The 13,179-nt window shown below is 39.2% G+C and overlaps 1 protein-coding gene across 1 annotated transcript in view; it reads left to right on the top strand.

Annotated features, from left to right (window-relative positions):
- The first annotated feature begins 306 nt into the window (after nucleotides 1-306).
- LOC113918073 (cell surface glycoprotein CD200 receptor 1-like) overlaps nucleotides 307-13,179 on the top strand; it is a 36,145-nt gene continuing 23,272 nt past the window's right edge. The window contains exons 1-2 of the mRNA XM_027586257.2: nucleotides 307-375; nucleotides 12,719-12,778. Coding sequence (XP_027442058.2) covers nucleotides 312-375; nucleotides 12,719-12,778 — 124 coding nt within the window. The 5' untranslated portion in view covers nucleotides 307-311. The remainder of the gene's footprint in view (nucleotides 376-12,718; nucleotides 12,779-13,179) is intronic.

Genomic DNA, 13,179 nt, shown 5'->3' on the forward strand with positions numbered 1-13,179 from the left:
ACAGAGAAGTAGCATGATGGAAACTTCTTGAGTAGCGGAAATGGTCTTATCTTGGTTTTGGAGGTGATTATCTGAATTCATACATACGTAAAAACTCATCAAGCTTTACACTAAAGATTTGTGCATTTTACCATATGCAATTTATGTTTCTCAAAATGCTGCTTTCTAAATAAATTGCTATATAATTTATTTTATCACCTCAGCACTATGGGAGAACCAATGAATCATAAGTATTGTCTTTTTTCGTTTATCGCTCAACAAAACTCAGTGACATTTCCTGTCCGTGGCTAGTCAGTGGCTAACCACTCCAAATGCATACTCTGGGGAGGAGTTCAGCTTTGAGAGTACTGATCTCTGTCAATATCCTGGTATCTGGTAAGTCTGATGCTATGACATTTTTAGCAAAATGTAAAGCTGTTTTTCAATAGTGCCAAGGTTGCTCTTTAGCCACTCATAAGATGTTTTAAAATTTGTTTTAGTAGCAGTGATACATTTGTATATTATCCAGCAAACCTTCATATTTACCTTATGTCAATGGTGCACTGACTTGTTGTCTAGCTGAGTCCAGGGTAATACTGGGGGCCCTGGAATGGAGTGAAACCAAACTTGTGTGACTAGAAAAAATGTAGTTTTTCCTCCAGTTTCTTGGTTTGTATTTTTATTGTCTCCTTGAATTCTTATTTTTTGGGCCTTATATTTATTGATGTGTATTATTTTTCTCCTTTGATATTTCTAATATTTCTAGCACACAGGCTAAGAAAGAAACCATGTTTCTATTTGAGGTTGTTATAAAATAAAGGCAAAAAATGAATGGGTAAAATTTGTTTTAGAAAATGAGGATCAGAGAACATAAGAATATATAAACGATAAACAATTATTCGAAGTCAGTTTATACAAATGGATCTTAACCCAAAGCATGAACAGGTAGAAGAAATGAGTGGAGTGACTAAAATTAGAGCAATCTTAGGCCGATGGAAACAAACTTGAATCCATTCTGCGTTTCCTTGAAATCATCCCAAAGAAGTTCCAAAACATTCTTAGAAACAATTGCTTCCACATTTCCATATTATGTCTAGTTAAGGGAGAAGAGAACCAGTTCTTAGAAGAAAGGTGGGACTCTAGGGTGAGGAAAAGGTGAAAGAAATTGGGAGGGAGGAGGGAACATTTGGGAAGAACTCAAAAGACAGTGAATAGAAGATTTGACTCATGAAAAGTTCTAGAGAAATATTTAGATGTGGCAGGAAACAGATGGCAACAAAAAGATGTAATTGAGGAGTGTAATTAAAACCAGTTAATGTAATTGACTCCATTCCCTGTTTTAAGGAGAAATACCACAATATTGATGATGTATTTGATAAAATTAAATATCCATTTATTATAATAAGGGTGTTTTTTTTCATATTTTAGGACTTTTTTTAGGGCAGTTTTATGTTATAGCAAACTTGAGAGGGAGGTTCAGAGATTTCCCATATACCTCCTAACCCCACCTGTGCATAGCCTTTATCTCATTATCAACATTCCCACCAGCCTGTTACATTTGTTATAAGTGATGAACCTATACTGACACACAATTATCACCCAAAGTCCATAGTTTACACACGGTTCATTTTAGGTGTTGTGCATTCAATAGGTTTGAACAAAATATAATGACATATATCCAACACTAAAGAATCATACAGATTGGTTTCTCTGCCCTAAAATTTCTCTGTGTTCTGTGTATTCATCCTCCCTACCCTCTAAATCATGACAACCACTTGTATTTTTTAGTGTCTCTACAGTGTCTGCCTTTTTCAGAAAATCACAGTTGGAATTGCACAGTATATAGCCTTTCAAGGGTTTTTTTCACTTTGCAATATGTATTACAGTTTCCTCTTAGTCTTTTCATGGCTTGATAGCTCATTCTTTTTAGCACTGAATAATATTCGTGTTTGGGTGCACCTCATTTTATTCAGCCATTTACCTATTGAATGGCATCTTTGTTGCTTCCCAGTGTTGGCAATTATGAATAAAGTTGTTACAAACATCTCTCTCCCTCTGGCCCTCCCATGTGAGAATATAGTGAGAAGGCCACTGTCTACAAGCCAGGAAGTGGGCTTTCACTGGATACCATATCTGCCACTGCTTTCATCTTAGACTTCCCAGCCCCTAGAACCGTGAGAAAAAATATTTGTTATCTAAGCCACTCTATGGTATTTTTTTTTTAAGATTTTATTTATTTATTTGACAGAGAGAGAGACAGTGAGAGAGGGAACACAAGCAGGCGGAGTGTAAGAGGGAGAAGCAGGCTTCCTGCTGAGCAGGGAGCCCGATGCGGGTCTCGATCCCAGGAAGCTGGGATCATGACCTGAGCCGAAGGCAGATGCTCAACGTTGCAAAGGGCAAAACTAAGACACTCATTTACCCTTAATTTGGTTATATAGGGCAAACCATACCCATAAATGGCAGGATTTCAGAATTCTGTCTGTTTTTGTGGGATTGAGAGAAGACACATAATCCTAAGACTTTCACCTTAAGGATCCAGAAGAATGGAGAAGGTGTGTGTCCTTAGGAAAGGTCTGAGAGACCCCCCAGAATCTCTAGCTGGGCTGACAGGTGAAGATCTTTTTCTGAAGTAGCCAGTCAGTAAAACTGGGTGAAATGACAGCCTCTAGAAATGTGAAGACTTAAAATTAATTAATTAAAATTAATTCTAAAGGGAGCTCTTCAAATTGTTATTAGAGGATACTAATCAGCATAGTGAAGACATATAGACAACAAAACACACTGATAAAGGCAAATATATAATTGAATTCCCCTGAGCCTAATCTAGATTTGGATGCTTAACTGATTGAGCCACTCAGGCGCCCTAACTCTAAGGTATTTTATGTAAGTCTCATAGCAACCACAAAGAAAAACATCTGGTAAATACACAAAAGATATAGAAAAAGAAATTGGGGTGGTGCAAGATGGCAGAGGAGTAGGAGACCTGGATTTCATCTGGTCTCAGGAATTCAGCTGAATAGGGATCAAACCATTCTGAACACCTACGAACTCAACAGGAGATCAAAGAAAAGAATAGCAGCAACTCTCTGAATAGAAAAGCGACCACTTTCTGGAAGGTAGGACGTGCGGAGAAGTGAATCCGAGGCGATATTTTGGAGGATAGATGGTGGGGGAGGGGGCCTCCGTCGGCGGCTTCTGGCAAGTGATAGAGCCACAGAGGACAAAATCGGAACTTTTAGAAGTCTGCTCCGCTGAGGGACATTGCTCCAGTGGCTAAGTGGGGGGTGGAACCCTCGCGGGACAGTGGGGTCTCAGGACCCTCAGGGTCACAGAAAGACCGGGGGTGCCTGAGTGTGGCAGAGCTCCCAGATATCAGAACAGGGAAGCCAGCTGCAGAGATGGAGCCGAGGCGCGGGCTCTCAGCTCGGGGTTGCCATAAACCATGATCCGCAGCACAATTGGGCCACTGCTCCTCCAGCAGGGACCCAACAAGTGGCAGATCCGGGGACACCCCCTTCCTCCCCCGGGAGAAGCGGCGCGGGAGCGCACCGCAGGGATCTGCTGGGTTTGGAGACTCCACACGGGGTCGTGAGCCAGAGATAGAAACGCTTGGTCACAGGCCGGGTGAGCATGGAGTGCGGCCGGAGACCAGGGAGACGGGAGTGATTGACTGCTTCTCTCTGGGGGCTCACTGAGGAGCGGGGCCCCGAGTTCTCAGCTCCTCTGGGGCAGAGATTGGGATGCCGCCATTTTCACTCTCGTACTCCAAAGCCGATTGGAAAGCTTGCAGGGAACAAAAGCTCCTGAGAGCAAACCCCAGCAGATTACTTAGCCCAGCCCTTGGCAAGGGTGGGGCAATTCCGCCTGCGGCAAAGACATTTGGGAACCACGGCAACAGGCCCCTCTCCCAGAAGACCAGCAGGAACAGCCAGCCAAGACCAAGTTTACCAATCAATGAGAACGGCAGAACTCCAGCGCTAGGGGAATACTGCATATAGAATTCATGGCTTTTTTACCATGATTAGTCTTTCAAAGTTAATTTTTTCTTAACCGTCTTTTTTTTTTTTTGAATTTTTCTTTTTCCCTTTTTCAACCAACATCTTATCAATTCCTTTTTTAAAAAAACATTTTTGTTTTTCATTTTTAGAGTCATATTCTATCCCTTCATAGTAGTTACCCTTATTTTTGGCATGTATATATAAGTTGTTCTCTCATTAAAATTTTGAGATACAGTTTCTTCTAACAGATCAATGTTAGAATTGTTAGAATGTTAGAATGTTATGGCTTTGTTCTGGTCTCCTGCCTGATCACATTCTCTCCCTTTTTATTCCTTTTTTTTTTTTTAATCCTCTTCTTTCTTTTTTCAAACAACTTCTTACCGATTCCTTTTATAAAATCTTTTATAATTTTCATCTTTACAGTCATATTCCATCCCTTCATCATATTAACTCTTATTTTTGTACATATATAAGTTTTTCTTTCTTTAAAATTTTGGGAGGCACTTTCTTCTAACAGACCAAAATACACGAAAAATATAGTGTGTGGCACCGATCTATGCACCAGCCTGATCATATTTGATCATATTCTGTTTTTGTTTGTTTTTATCTTTTTCTTTTTCTTTTTTTTCTTTTCCTTTTTTCTTTCTTTCCCTTTCTTTTCCCCTGGTTTTGGGTCTCTTCTGATTTGTTTAGCACATATTTTTCTGGGGTTGTTGTTACCCTGTTAGCATTTTGTTCTCTCATTCAACTATTCTCCTCTGGACAAAATGACAAGACAGAAAAAATCACCTCAACGAAAAGAACAAGAGGCTGTACCAACTACCAGGGACCTACTCAATATGGACATTAGTACGATGTCAGAACTAGAGTTCAGAATGATGATTTTAAAGATACTAGCTGGGCTTGAAAAAAAATGGAAGTTATTAGAGAAACCCTTTCTGGAGAAATAAAAGAACTAAAATCTAACCAAGTCGAAATCAAAAAGGCTATTAATGAGGTGCAATCAAAAATGGGGGCTCTAACTGCTAGGATAAATGAGGCAGAAGAGAGAATTAGTGATATAAAAGACCAAATGATGGAAAATAAAGAAGCTGAGAAAAAGAGAGATAAACAACTACAGGATCATGAGGGCAGAATTCGAGAGATAAGTGATACCATAAGACAAAACAACATTAGAATAATTGGGATCCCAGAAGAAGAAGAAAGAGAGAGAGGGGTAGAAGGTATATTGGAGCAAATTATAGCAGAGAACTTCCCTAATTTGGGGAAGGAAACAGGCATCAAAATCCAGGAGGCACAGAGAACCCCTCTCAAAATCAATAAATATAGGTCGACACCCCGACATCTAATAGTAAAACTTACAAGTCTCAGAGACAAAGAGAAAATCCTGAAAGCAGCTCGGGAGAAGAGATCTGTAACCTACAATGGTAGAAACATTAGATTGGCAACAGACCTATCTACAGAGACCTGGCAGGCCAGAAAGATCTGGGATGATATATCAGAGCACTAAATGAGAAAAATATGCAGCCAATAATACTATATCCAGCTAGACTGTCATTGAAAATAGAAGGAGAGATAAAAAGCTTCCAGGACAAACAAAAACTAAAAGAATTTGCAAACATGAAACCAGCCCTACAAGAAATATTGAAAGGGGTCCTCTAAGCAAAGAGAGAGGCTAAAAGAAACATAGACCAGAGAGGAACAGAGACAATATACAGTAACAGTCACCTTACAGGGAATACAATGGCACTAAATTCATATCTTTCATTAGTTACCCTGAATGTAAATGGGCTAAATGCCCCAATCAAAACACACGGGCTATCAGATTGGATAAAAATACAAGACCCATTGATATACTGTCTGCAAGACACTCATTTTACACCCAAAGAAACCCCCAGATTGAAAGTGAAGGGGTGGAAAACCATTCACCATGCTAATGGACACCAAAAGAAAGCTGGGGTGGCAATCCTTATATCAGACAAATTAGATTTTAAACCAAAGACTGTAATAAGAGATGAGGAAGGACACTATATCCTACTTAAAGGGTCTATCCAACAAGAAGATCTAACAATTGTAAATATCTATGCCCCTAACATGGGAGCAGCCAATTATATAAGACAATTAATAACAAAATCAAAGAAACACATCGACAACAATACAATAATAGCGGGGAACTTTAACCCCCCACTCACTGAAATGGACAGATCATCTAAGCAAAAGATCAACAAGGAAATAAAGATTTTAAATGACACGCTGGACCAAATGGACTTCACAGATATATTCAGAACATTCCATCCCAAAGCAACAGAATACACATTCTTCTCTAGTGCCCATGGAACATTCTCCAGAATAGATCACATCCTAGGTCACAAATCAGGTCTCAACTGGTACCAAAAGACTGGGATCATTCCCTGCATATTTTCAGACCACAGTGCTTTGAAACTAGAACTCAATCACCAGAGGAAAGTCAGAAAGAACTCAAACACATGGAGGTTAAAGAGCATCCTACTAAAGAACAAATGAGTCAACCAGGAAATTAAAGAAGAATTTTAAAAATTCATGAAAACAAATGAAAATGAAAACACAACTGTTGAAAATCTTTGGGATACAGCAAAGGCAGTCCTAAGAGGAAAGTACATAGCAATAAACCTTTCTCAAGAAACAAGAAAGGTCTCAAATACACAACCTAACCCTACACCTAAAGGAGCTGGAGAGAGAACAGCAAATAAAGCTTAAACTGAGCACGAGAAGAGAAATAATAAAGATCAGAGCAGAAATCAATGAAATAGAAACCGAAAGAACAGTAGAACAGATCAACGAAACAAGAAAATGGTTCTTTGAAAGAATCAATAAGATTGATAAACCCCTACCCAGACTTATCAAAAAGAAAAGAGAAATGACCCAAATCAACAAAATCATGAATGAAAGAGGAGAGATCACAACCAACACCAAAGAAATACAAACAATTATAAGAACATATTACGAGCAACTATATGCCAGCAAATTAGATAATCTGGAAGAAATGCATTCCTAGATGTATCAACTACCAAAACTGAATCAGGAAGAAATAGAAAACCTGAACAGACCTATAAGCACTAAGGAAATTGAAGCAGTAATCGGAAATCTCCCAACAAACAAAAGCCCAGGGCCAGATGGCTTTCCAGGGGAATTCTACCAAACATTTCAAGAAGAATTAATACCTATTCTTCTGAAACTGTTCCAAAAAATAGAAATGGAAGGAAAACTTCCAAACTCATTTTATGAGGCCACCATTACCTTGATCCCAAAACCAAAGACCCCATCAAAAAGGAGAATTACAGACCAATATCCTTGATGAACATGGATGCAAAAATTCTCACCAAAATACTAGCCAATAGGATCCAACAGTACATTAAAAGGATTATTCACCATGACCGAGTGGGATTTATCCCTGGGCTGCAAGGTTGGTTCAACATCCGCAAATCAATCAACGTGATACAATACATTAATAAAAGAAAGAACAAGAACCATATGATCCTCTCAATAGATGCAGAAAAAGCATTTGACAAAGTACAGCATCCTTTTTTGGTCAAAACTCTTCAGAGTATAGGCATAGAGGGTACGTACCTCAATATCATAAAAGCCATCTATTAAAAACCCACAGCGAATATCATTCTCAATGAGGAAAAAACCGAGAGCTTTCCCCCTAAGGTCAGGAACACGGCAGGGATGTCCACTATCACCACTCCTATTCAACATAGTATTAGAAGTCCTAGCCATAGCAATCAGACAACAAAAAGAAGTCAAAGGCATCCAAATTGGCAAAGAAGAAGTCAAACTCTCACTCTTTGCAGATGATATGATACTTTATGTGAAAAACCCAAAAGACTCCACCCCAAAACTGCTAGAACTCATACAGGAATTCAGTAAAGTGGCAGGATATAAAATCAATGCTCAGAAATCAGTGGTATTCCTATACACCAACAACAAGACAGAAGAGAGACAAATTAAGGAGTCGATCCTATTTACAATTACACACTTCAAACCATAAGATATCTAGGAATAAATCTAACCAAAGAGGCAAAGGATCTATACTCAGAAAACTATAAAATACTCATGAAAGAAATTGAGGAAGACACAAAGAAATGGAAAAACGTTCCCTGCTCATGGATTGGAAGAACAAATATTGTGAAGATGTCAATGCTACCTAGAGCAATCTACACATTCAATGCAATCCCCATCAAAATACCATCTACTTTTTCAAAGAAATGGAACAAATAATCCTAAAATTTGTATGGAACCAGAAAAGACCTCAAATAGCCAGAGGAATGTTGAAAAAGAAAAGCAAAGCTGGTGGCATCACAATTCTGGACTTCAAGCTCTATTACAAAGCTGTCATCATTAAGACAGTATGGTACTGGCACAAAAACAGACACATAGAACAAAGGAACAGAATAGAGAGCCCAGAAATGGACCCTCAACTCCATGGTCAACTAATCTTTGACAAAGCAGGAAAGAATGTCCAATGGAAAAAGACTGTCTCTTCAACAAATGGTGTTGGGAAAATTGGACAGCCACATGCAGAAGAATGAAACTGGACCATTTCCTTACACCACACACAAAAATAGACTCAAATGGTTGAAAGACCTCAGTGTCAGACAGGAGTACATCAACATCCTAAAGGAGAACACAGGCAGCAACCTCTTCGACTTCAGCCACAGCAACTTCTTCCTAGAAACATCACTAAAGGCAAGGGAAGGAAGGGCAAAAATGAACTAGTGGGACCTCATCAAGATAAAAAGCTTTTGCAGAGCAAAAGAAACAGTCAACAAAATCAAAAGACAACCAACAGAATGGGAGAAGATATTTGCAAATGACATATCAGATAAAGTGCTAGTATCCAAAATCTATAAAGACCTTCTTAAACTCAACACCCAAAGAACAAATGATCCAATCAAGAAATGGGCAGAAGACATGAACAGACATTTTTCCAAAGAAGACATCCAAATGGCCAACAAACACATGAAAAAGTGCTCAACATCGCTCGGCATCAGGGAAATCCAAATCAAAACCTCAATGAGATATCACCTCACACCAGTCAGAATGGCTAAAATTAACAAGTCAGGTAATGACAAATGTTGGCAGGGATACGGAGAAAGGGGAACCCTCCTACACTGCTGGTGGGAATGCAAGCTGGTGCAGCCAATCTGCAAAACAGTATGGAGGTTCTTCAAAAAGTTGAAAATAGAGATACCATATGGTCTAGCAATTGCACTACCGGGTATTTAACCCAAAGATGCAAATGTAGGGATCCGAAGGGCTATGTGCACCCTGATGTTTATAGAAGCAACGTCCACAATGGCCAAACTGTGGAAAGAGCCATGATGTCCATTGACAGATGAATGGATAAAGAAGATGTGGTATATGTATATAATGGAATATTATGCAGCCATCAAAAAGAATGAAATATTGCCATTTGCAATGACATGGGTGGAACTGGTGAGTATTATGCGGAGCGAAATAAGTCAATCAGAGAAACACATGTATCATATGACCTCACTGATATGAGGAATTCTTAATCTCAGGAAACAAACTGAGGTTTGCTGGAGTGGTGGGGGTGGGAGGGATGGGGTGGCTGGGTGATAGACATTGGGGAGGGTATGTGCTATGGTGAGTGCTGTGAAGTGTGCAAGACTGTTGAATCACAGATCTGTACCTCTGAAGTAAATAATACATTATATGTTAAAAAAAAAAGAAGAAGATAGTAGGGGGGGAAGAATGAAGGGGGGAAATCGGAGGGGGAGATGAACCATGAGAGACGATGGACTCTGAAAAACAAACTGAAGGTTCTAGAGGGGAGGGGGGTAGGAGGATGGGTTAACCTGGTGATGGGTATTAAAGAGGGCACATTCTGCATGGAGCACTGGGTGTTATATGCAAACAATGAATCATGGAACACTACATCAAAAACTAATGATGTATGTATGGTGATTAACATAACATAATAATAAAAAAATGTGCAAAGAAGTTGAATAAACATCTTTCCAAAGATATACAAAGAGCCAACAGGTACATGAAAAGGTACTCAACATCACTAATCATCATGGAAATGAAAATCAAAACTACAATGAGATGTCACCTCATACCTGTTAGAACGGCTATCATCAAAAGGACAAGAAATAACAAATCCTCAGACTGTTGAGAAAAGTGAACCCTCATGAATTATTGGTAAGAATGCATATTGGTGCAGCCACTAAGGAAAACAGTATGGAATTTCCTCAAAATCCCCAAAATAGCTACTATATGATTCAGCAATCTCACTTCTGAGTATATATCCAAAGAAAATGGAAACAGGATCTCGAAGAGATATCTGCATTCAAGTTTTGTAGCCAAGAAATGAAAAGAACCTAAGTATCCATCAGTGGCTGAATGGATAAAGAAAATACAGTATTTATATACAATGGAATATTATCCAGCCATGAGAAAGGACACCCTGCTATTTGCAACAAGATGGATGGAACTTGAGGGGATTATGCTAAGTAAAATAAGTCAGATAGAGAAAGACAAATACTGTATGGTTTCACTTATATGTGGAATTTTAAAAAGCTAAATTAATAGAAACAGATAGTAAAATGGGAGTTCCTAGGGGCTGGGGACTGGGAAAAGAGGGAGATAATGGTCAAAAGTACGAACTTCCAGTTGTGGGACGCCTGGGTGGCTCCATCAGTTGAGCGTCTGCCTTCAGCTCAGGTCATGATCTCAGGGTCCTGGGACTGAGTCCTACGTCGGGCTCCCTGTTCAGCAGAGAGTCTGCTTCTCCCTCTGCCTCTGCCCCTCCCCTCCACTCATGCTTTCACTCTATCAAATAAAAAAATCTTAAAAAAAAAGAAAAAGAAATCAAAGCATACGCTACAAAAAATCAGCAAATCACAAAGGACAGAAAGAGAGGAGAAAAAGAATAAAGGGACTTCACAGCAATCAGGAAACAATGAACAAAATGGCAATAGTAACTACATATCTACCAATTATCTTAATATAAATGGACTAAATTCTCCAATCAAAAGGTACATAGTGTCTGAACAGATGTAATAATAAGATTCAACAATATGTTACCTACAGGAGACTGACCTTAGCTCTAAGGATACACATAGGCCGAAAGTGAAGGGATGGAAAAAGGTGTTCAATACAAATGAAAACCACAAGAGAATAGGATTAGATATATTAGAGAAAAGAGACTTTAAGTCAAAAACTGTAACTAAAGGCAAAGAATGTCACTATCTAATGGTAAAAGAGTCAATTCATCAAGAGGATATAACCCTTGTAAATATTTATGCATACAATATCGGAGCACCTAAATACATAAAGCAGATATTAACAGAACTGAAGGAGAGATAGAAAACAATATAGCAGTTGTAGGGAACTGTAATACTCCACATTAAAAATGGATAGATCTTTCTAATATAAAATCAATAAGGAAACAGTGCACTTGAACAACATTGTAGACCAAATGGCCTAATAGACATGTACAGAACATTCCTTCCAACAGCAGAACACATTCTTCTCAAGCACACACAGAATATTCCACAGGATAAACCATAGTTTAAGAAAAAAGTTTTTACAAAAATCACTTCAATACAGAATTTTTTTCAGAACCTGGATTTGAAGTACATTAGGACTACTTTGATTGTCAGAAACTCTGTAGAACCCAAGCGAAGGAATGCATGTGGATCTCAGGAACTATGGAATTAGAAACGAGCTAGGTGAGGAGTATCATTCTATATCTTTCTGCTTCTGCTTCATTCTTCCCAAGATGGGTGTATTAATCAGTTCCTCAGAGAAACAGAATAACAGAGAGAGAGAAAGAGGGAAAGAGAGAGGAAGGAGGAGGGAGGAGGAATTGTGGGGGAGAGAGAGATTTATTTTAAAGAATTGGCTCACATGAATGCAGAGCCTTGGCAAGTCCAGAATCTGCAGAGTGGGCCAGCAGCTAGAGACTCAGGAAAGCATAGCAGTTTGAGTCTGAAGGCAGTCTACTATAGAACTCACTTTCCCAGCTGGTCACTTTTTTTCAATCAAGGCCTTCAACTGATTGGACAAGGCTCACCCACAAATGGAAGGTAATTTATTTTATTGGAAGTCTACTCATTTAAATGTTAATCTTATCTAAAAAAAATACTTTCACAGAAACATCTAGAATACTGTTTAACTGAATACCTAGGAACCATGTCTAAGCCAGGCTGACATAAAATTAGCAGTCACAGTAGGAAAAATGGGAGGAAAAGGGGATGAGCTATTCTTCTCAATCTGGTTCCAAATTTTCCTGAAAGTAATCTCATTTCTGCAGCTGGGTGAGGCCTACCACTGGATTAAACAACTTTAATCCTGGGGGTGGCATCTTGAGAAAGCACTACTCAGCCCAGCTCATGTGAGTTACCCATGATGGACCAATCCACTGTGGCTAGGAAAGAGGTGGAAGCAGAGTTATCTCGGATAAAATGGTTATCAAGTATACAGGATGGTGTCCCATAAATGGGAAATCATTGATTAAGAAATTATAATGTAATTTTGAAGTATTAACATGTTTTTCCACTTGATGGAGTAACTTCTAATTTCTGTTTTGCAAAGTTTTTTGTGGAATTTATTTAGAGTTAACTGATTTTCTGTCATGGTTTCTGTAAGATTTGTGGATACACAGTGGCTTGCACTCCATTTAGGCACCTAAAATTGCTTTCTTTTACTTTTCTTTGAATATTTTCTAGCTACAACAAATAAGTCATCTGTGGAAGGAAAGCAGAGCAAGCTCACACCTCCTGTGGAAGGTAATATGGTTTTTAATTTTTTCTAGAGGCCAGTATTAAAGGGAGGAAGTGTGGAACTTCCTTAGAAGCATAGTTGACGCTCTGGTCAGGGGGCCAGGCTTGAGCCCAGTTGAAGAGTATGGTGATCTGAATGCTGTGGTGTGAGGGACCCTGAATGACCCCGGTCCTCCTCCCCCAAAGCAGTTCAATTCCATGGGAAGATTATGGAGCTCTCTCTATCAGGCACTGTGCCAGGCTTTGTGGGGAGCACAGAGATGAGCAAGGTGAGCCAGACTGCCAAAGCACCCTAAGGGGGTTCAGTTTTGTGGGGGAGCCCAGAAATAAGCACAGATACCCTATAAAATAGAGAAGATAAGCCCTCACAGCAAGTGTGCCGGGAATGTAGAGGAGGGAGAGAGAGC

This window comes from Zalophus californianus, chromosome 1 (assembly GCF_009762305.2).
Source record: "Zalophus californianus isolate mZalCal1 chromosome 1, mZalCal1.pri.v2, whole genome shotgun sequence".
Classification (NCBI taxonomy): Eukaryota; Metazoa; Chordata; class Mammalia; order Carnivora; family Otariidae; genus Zalophus; species Zalophus californianus.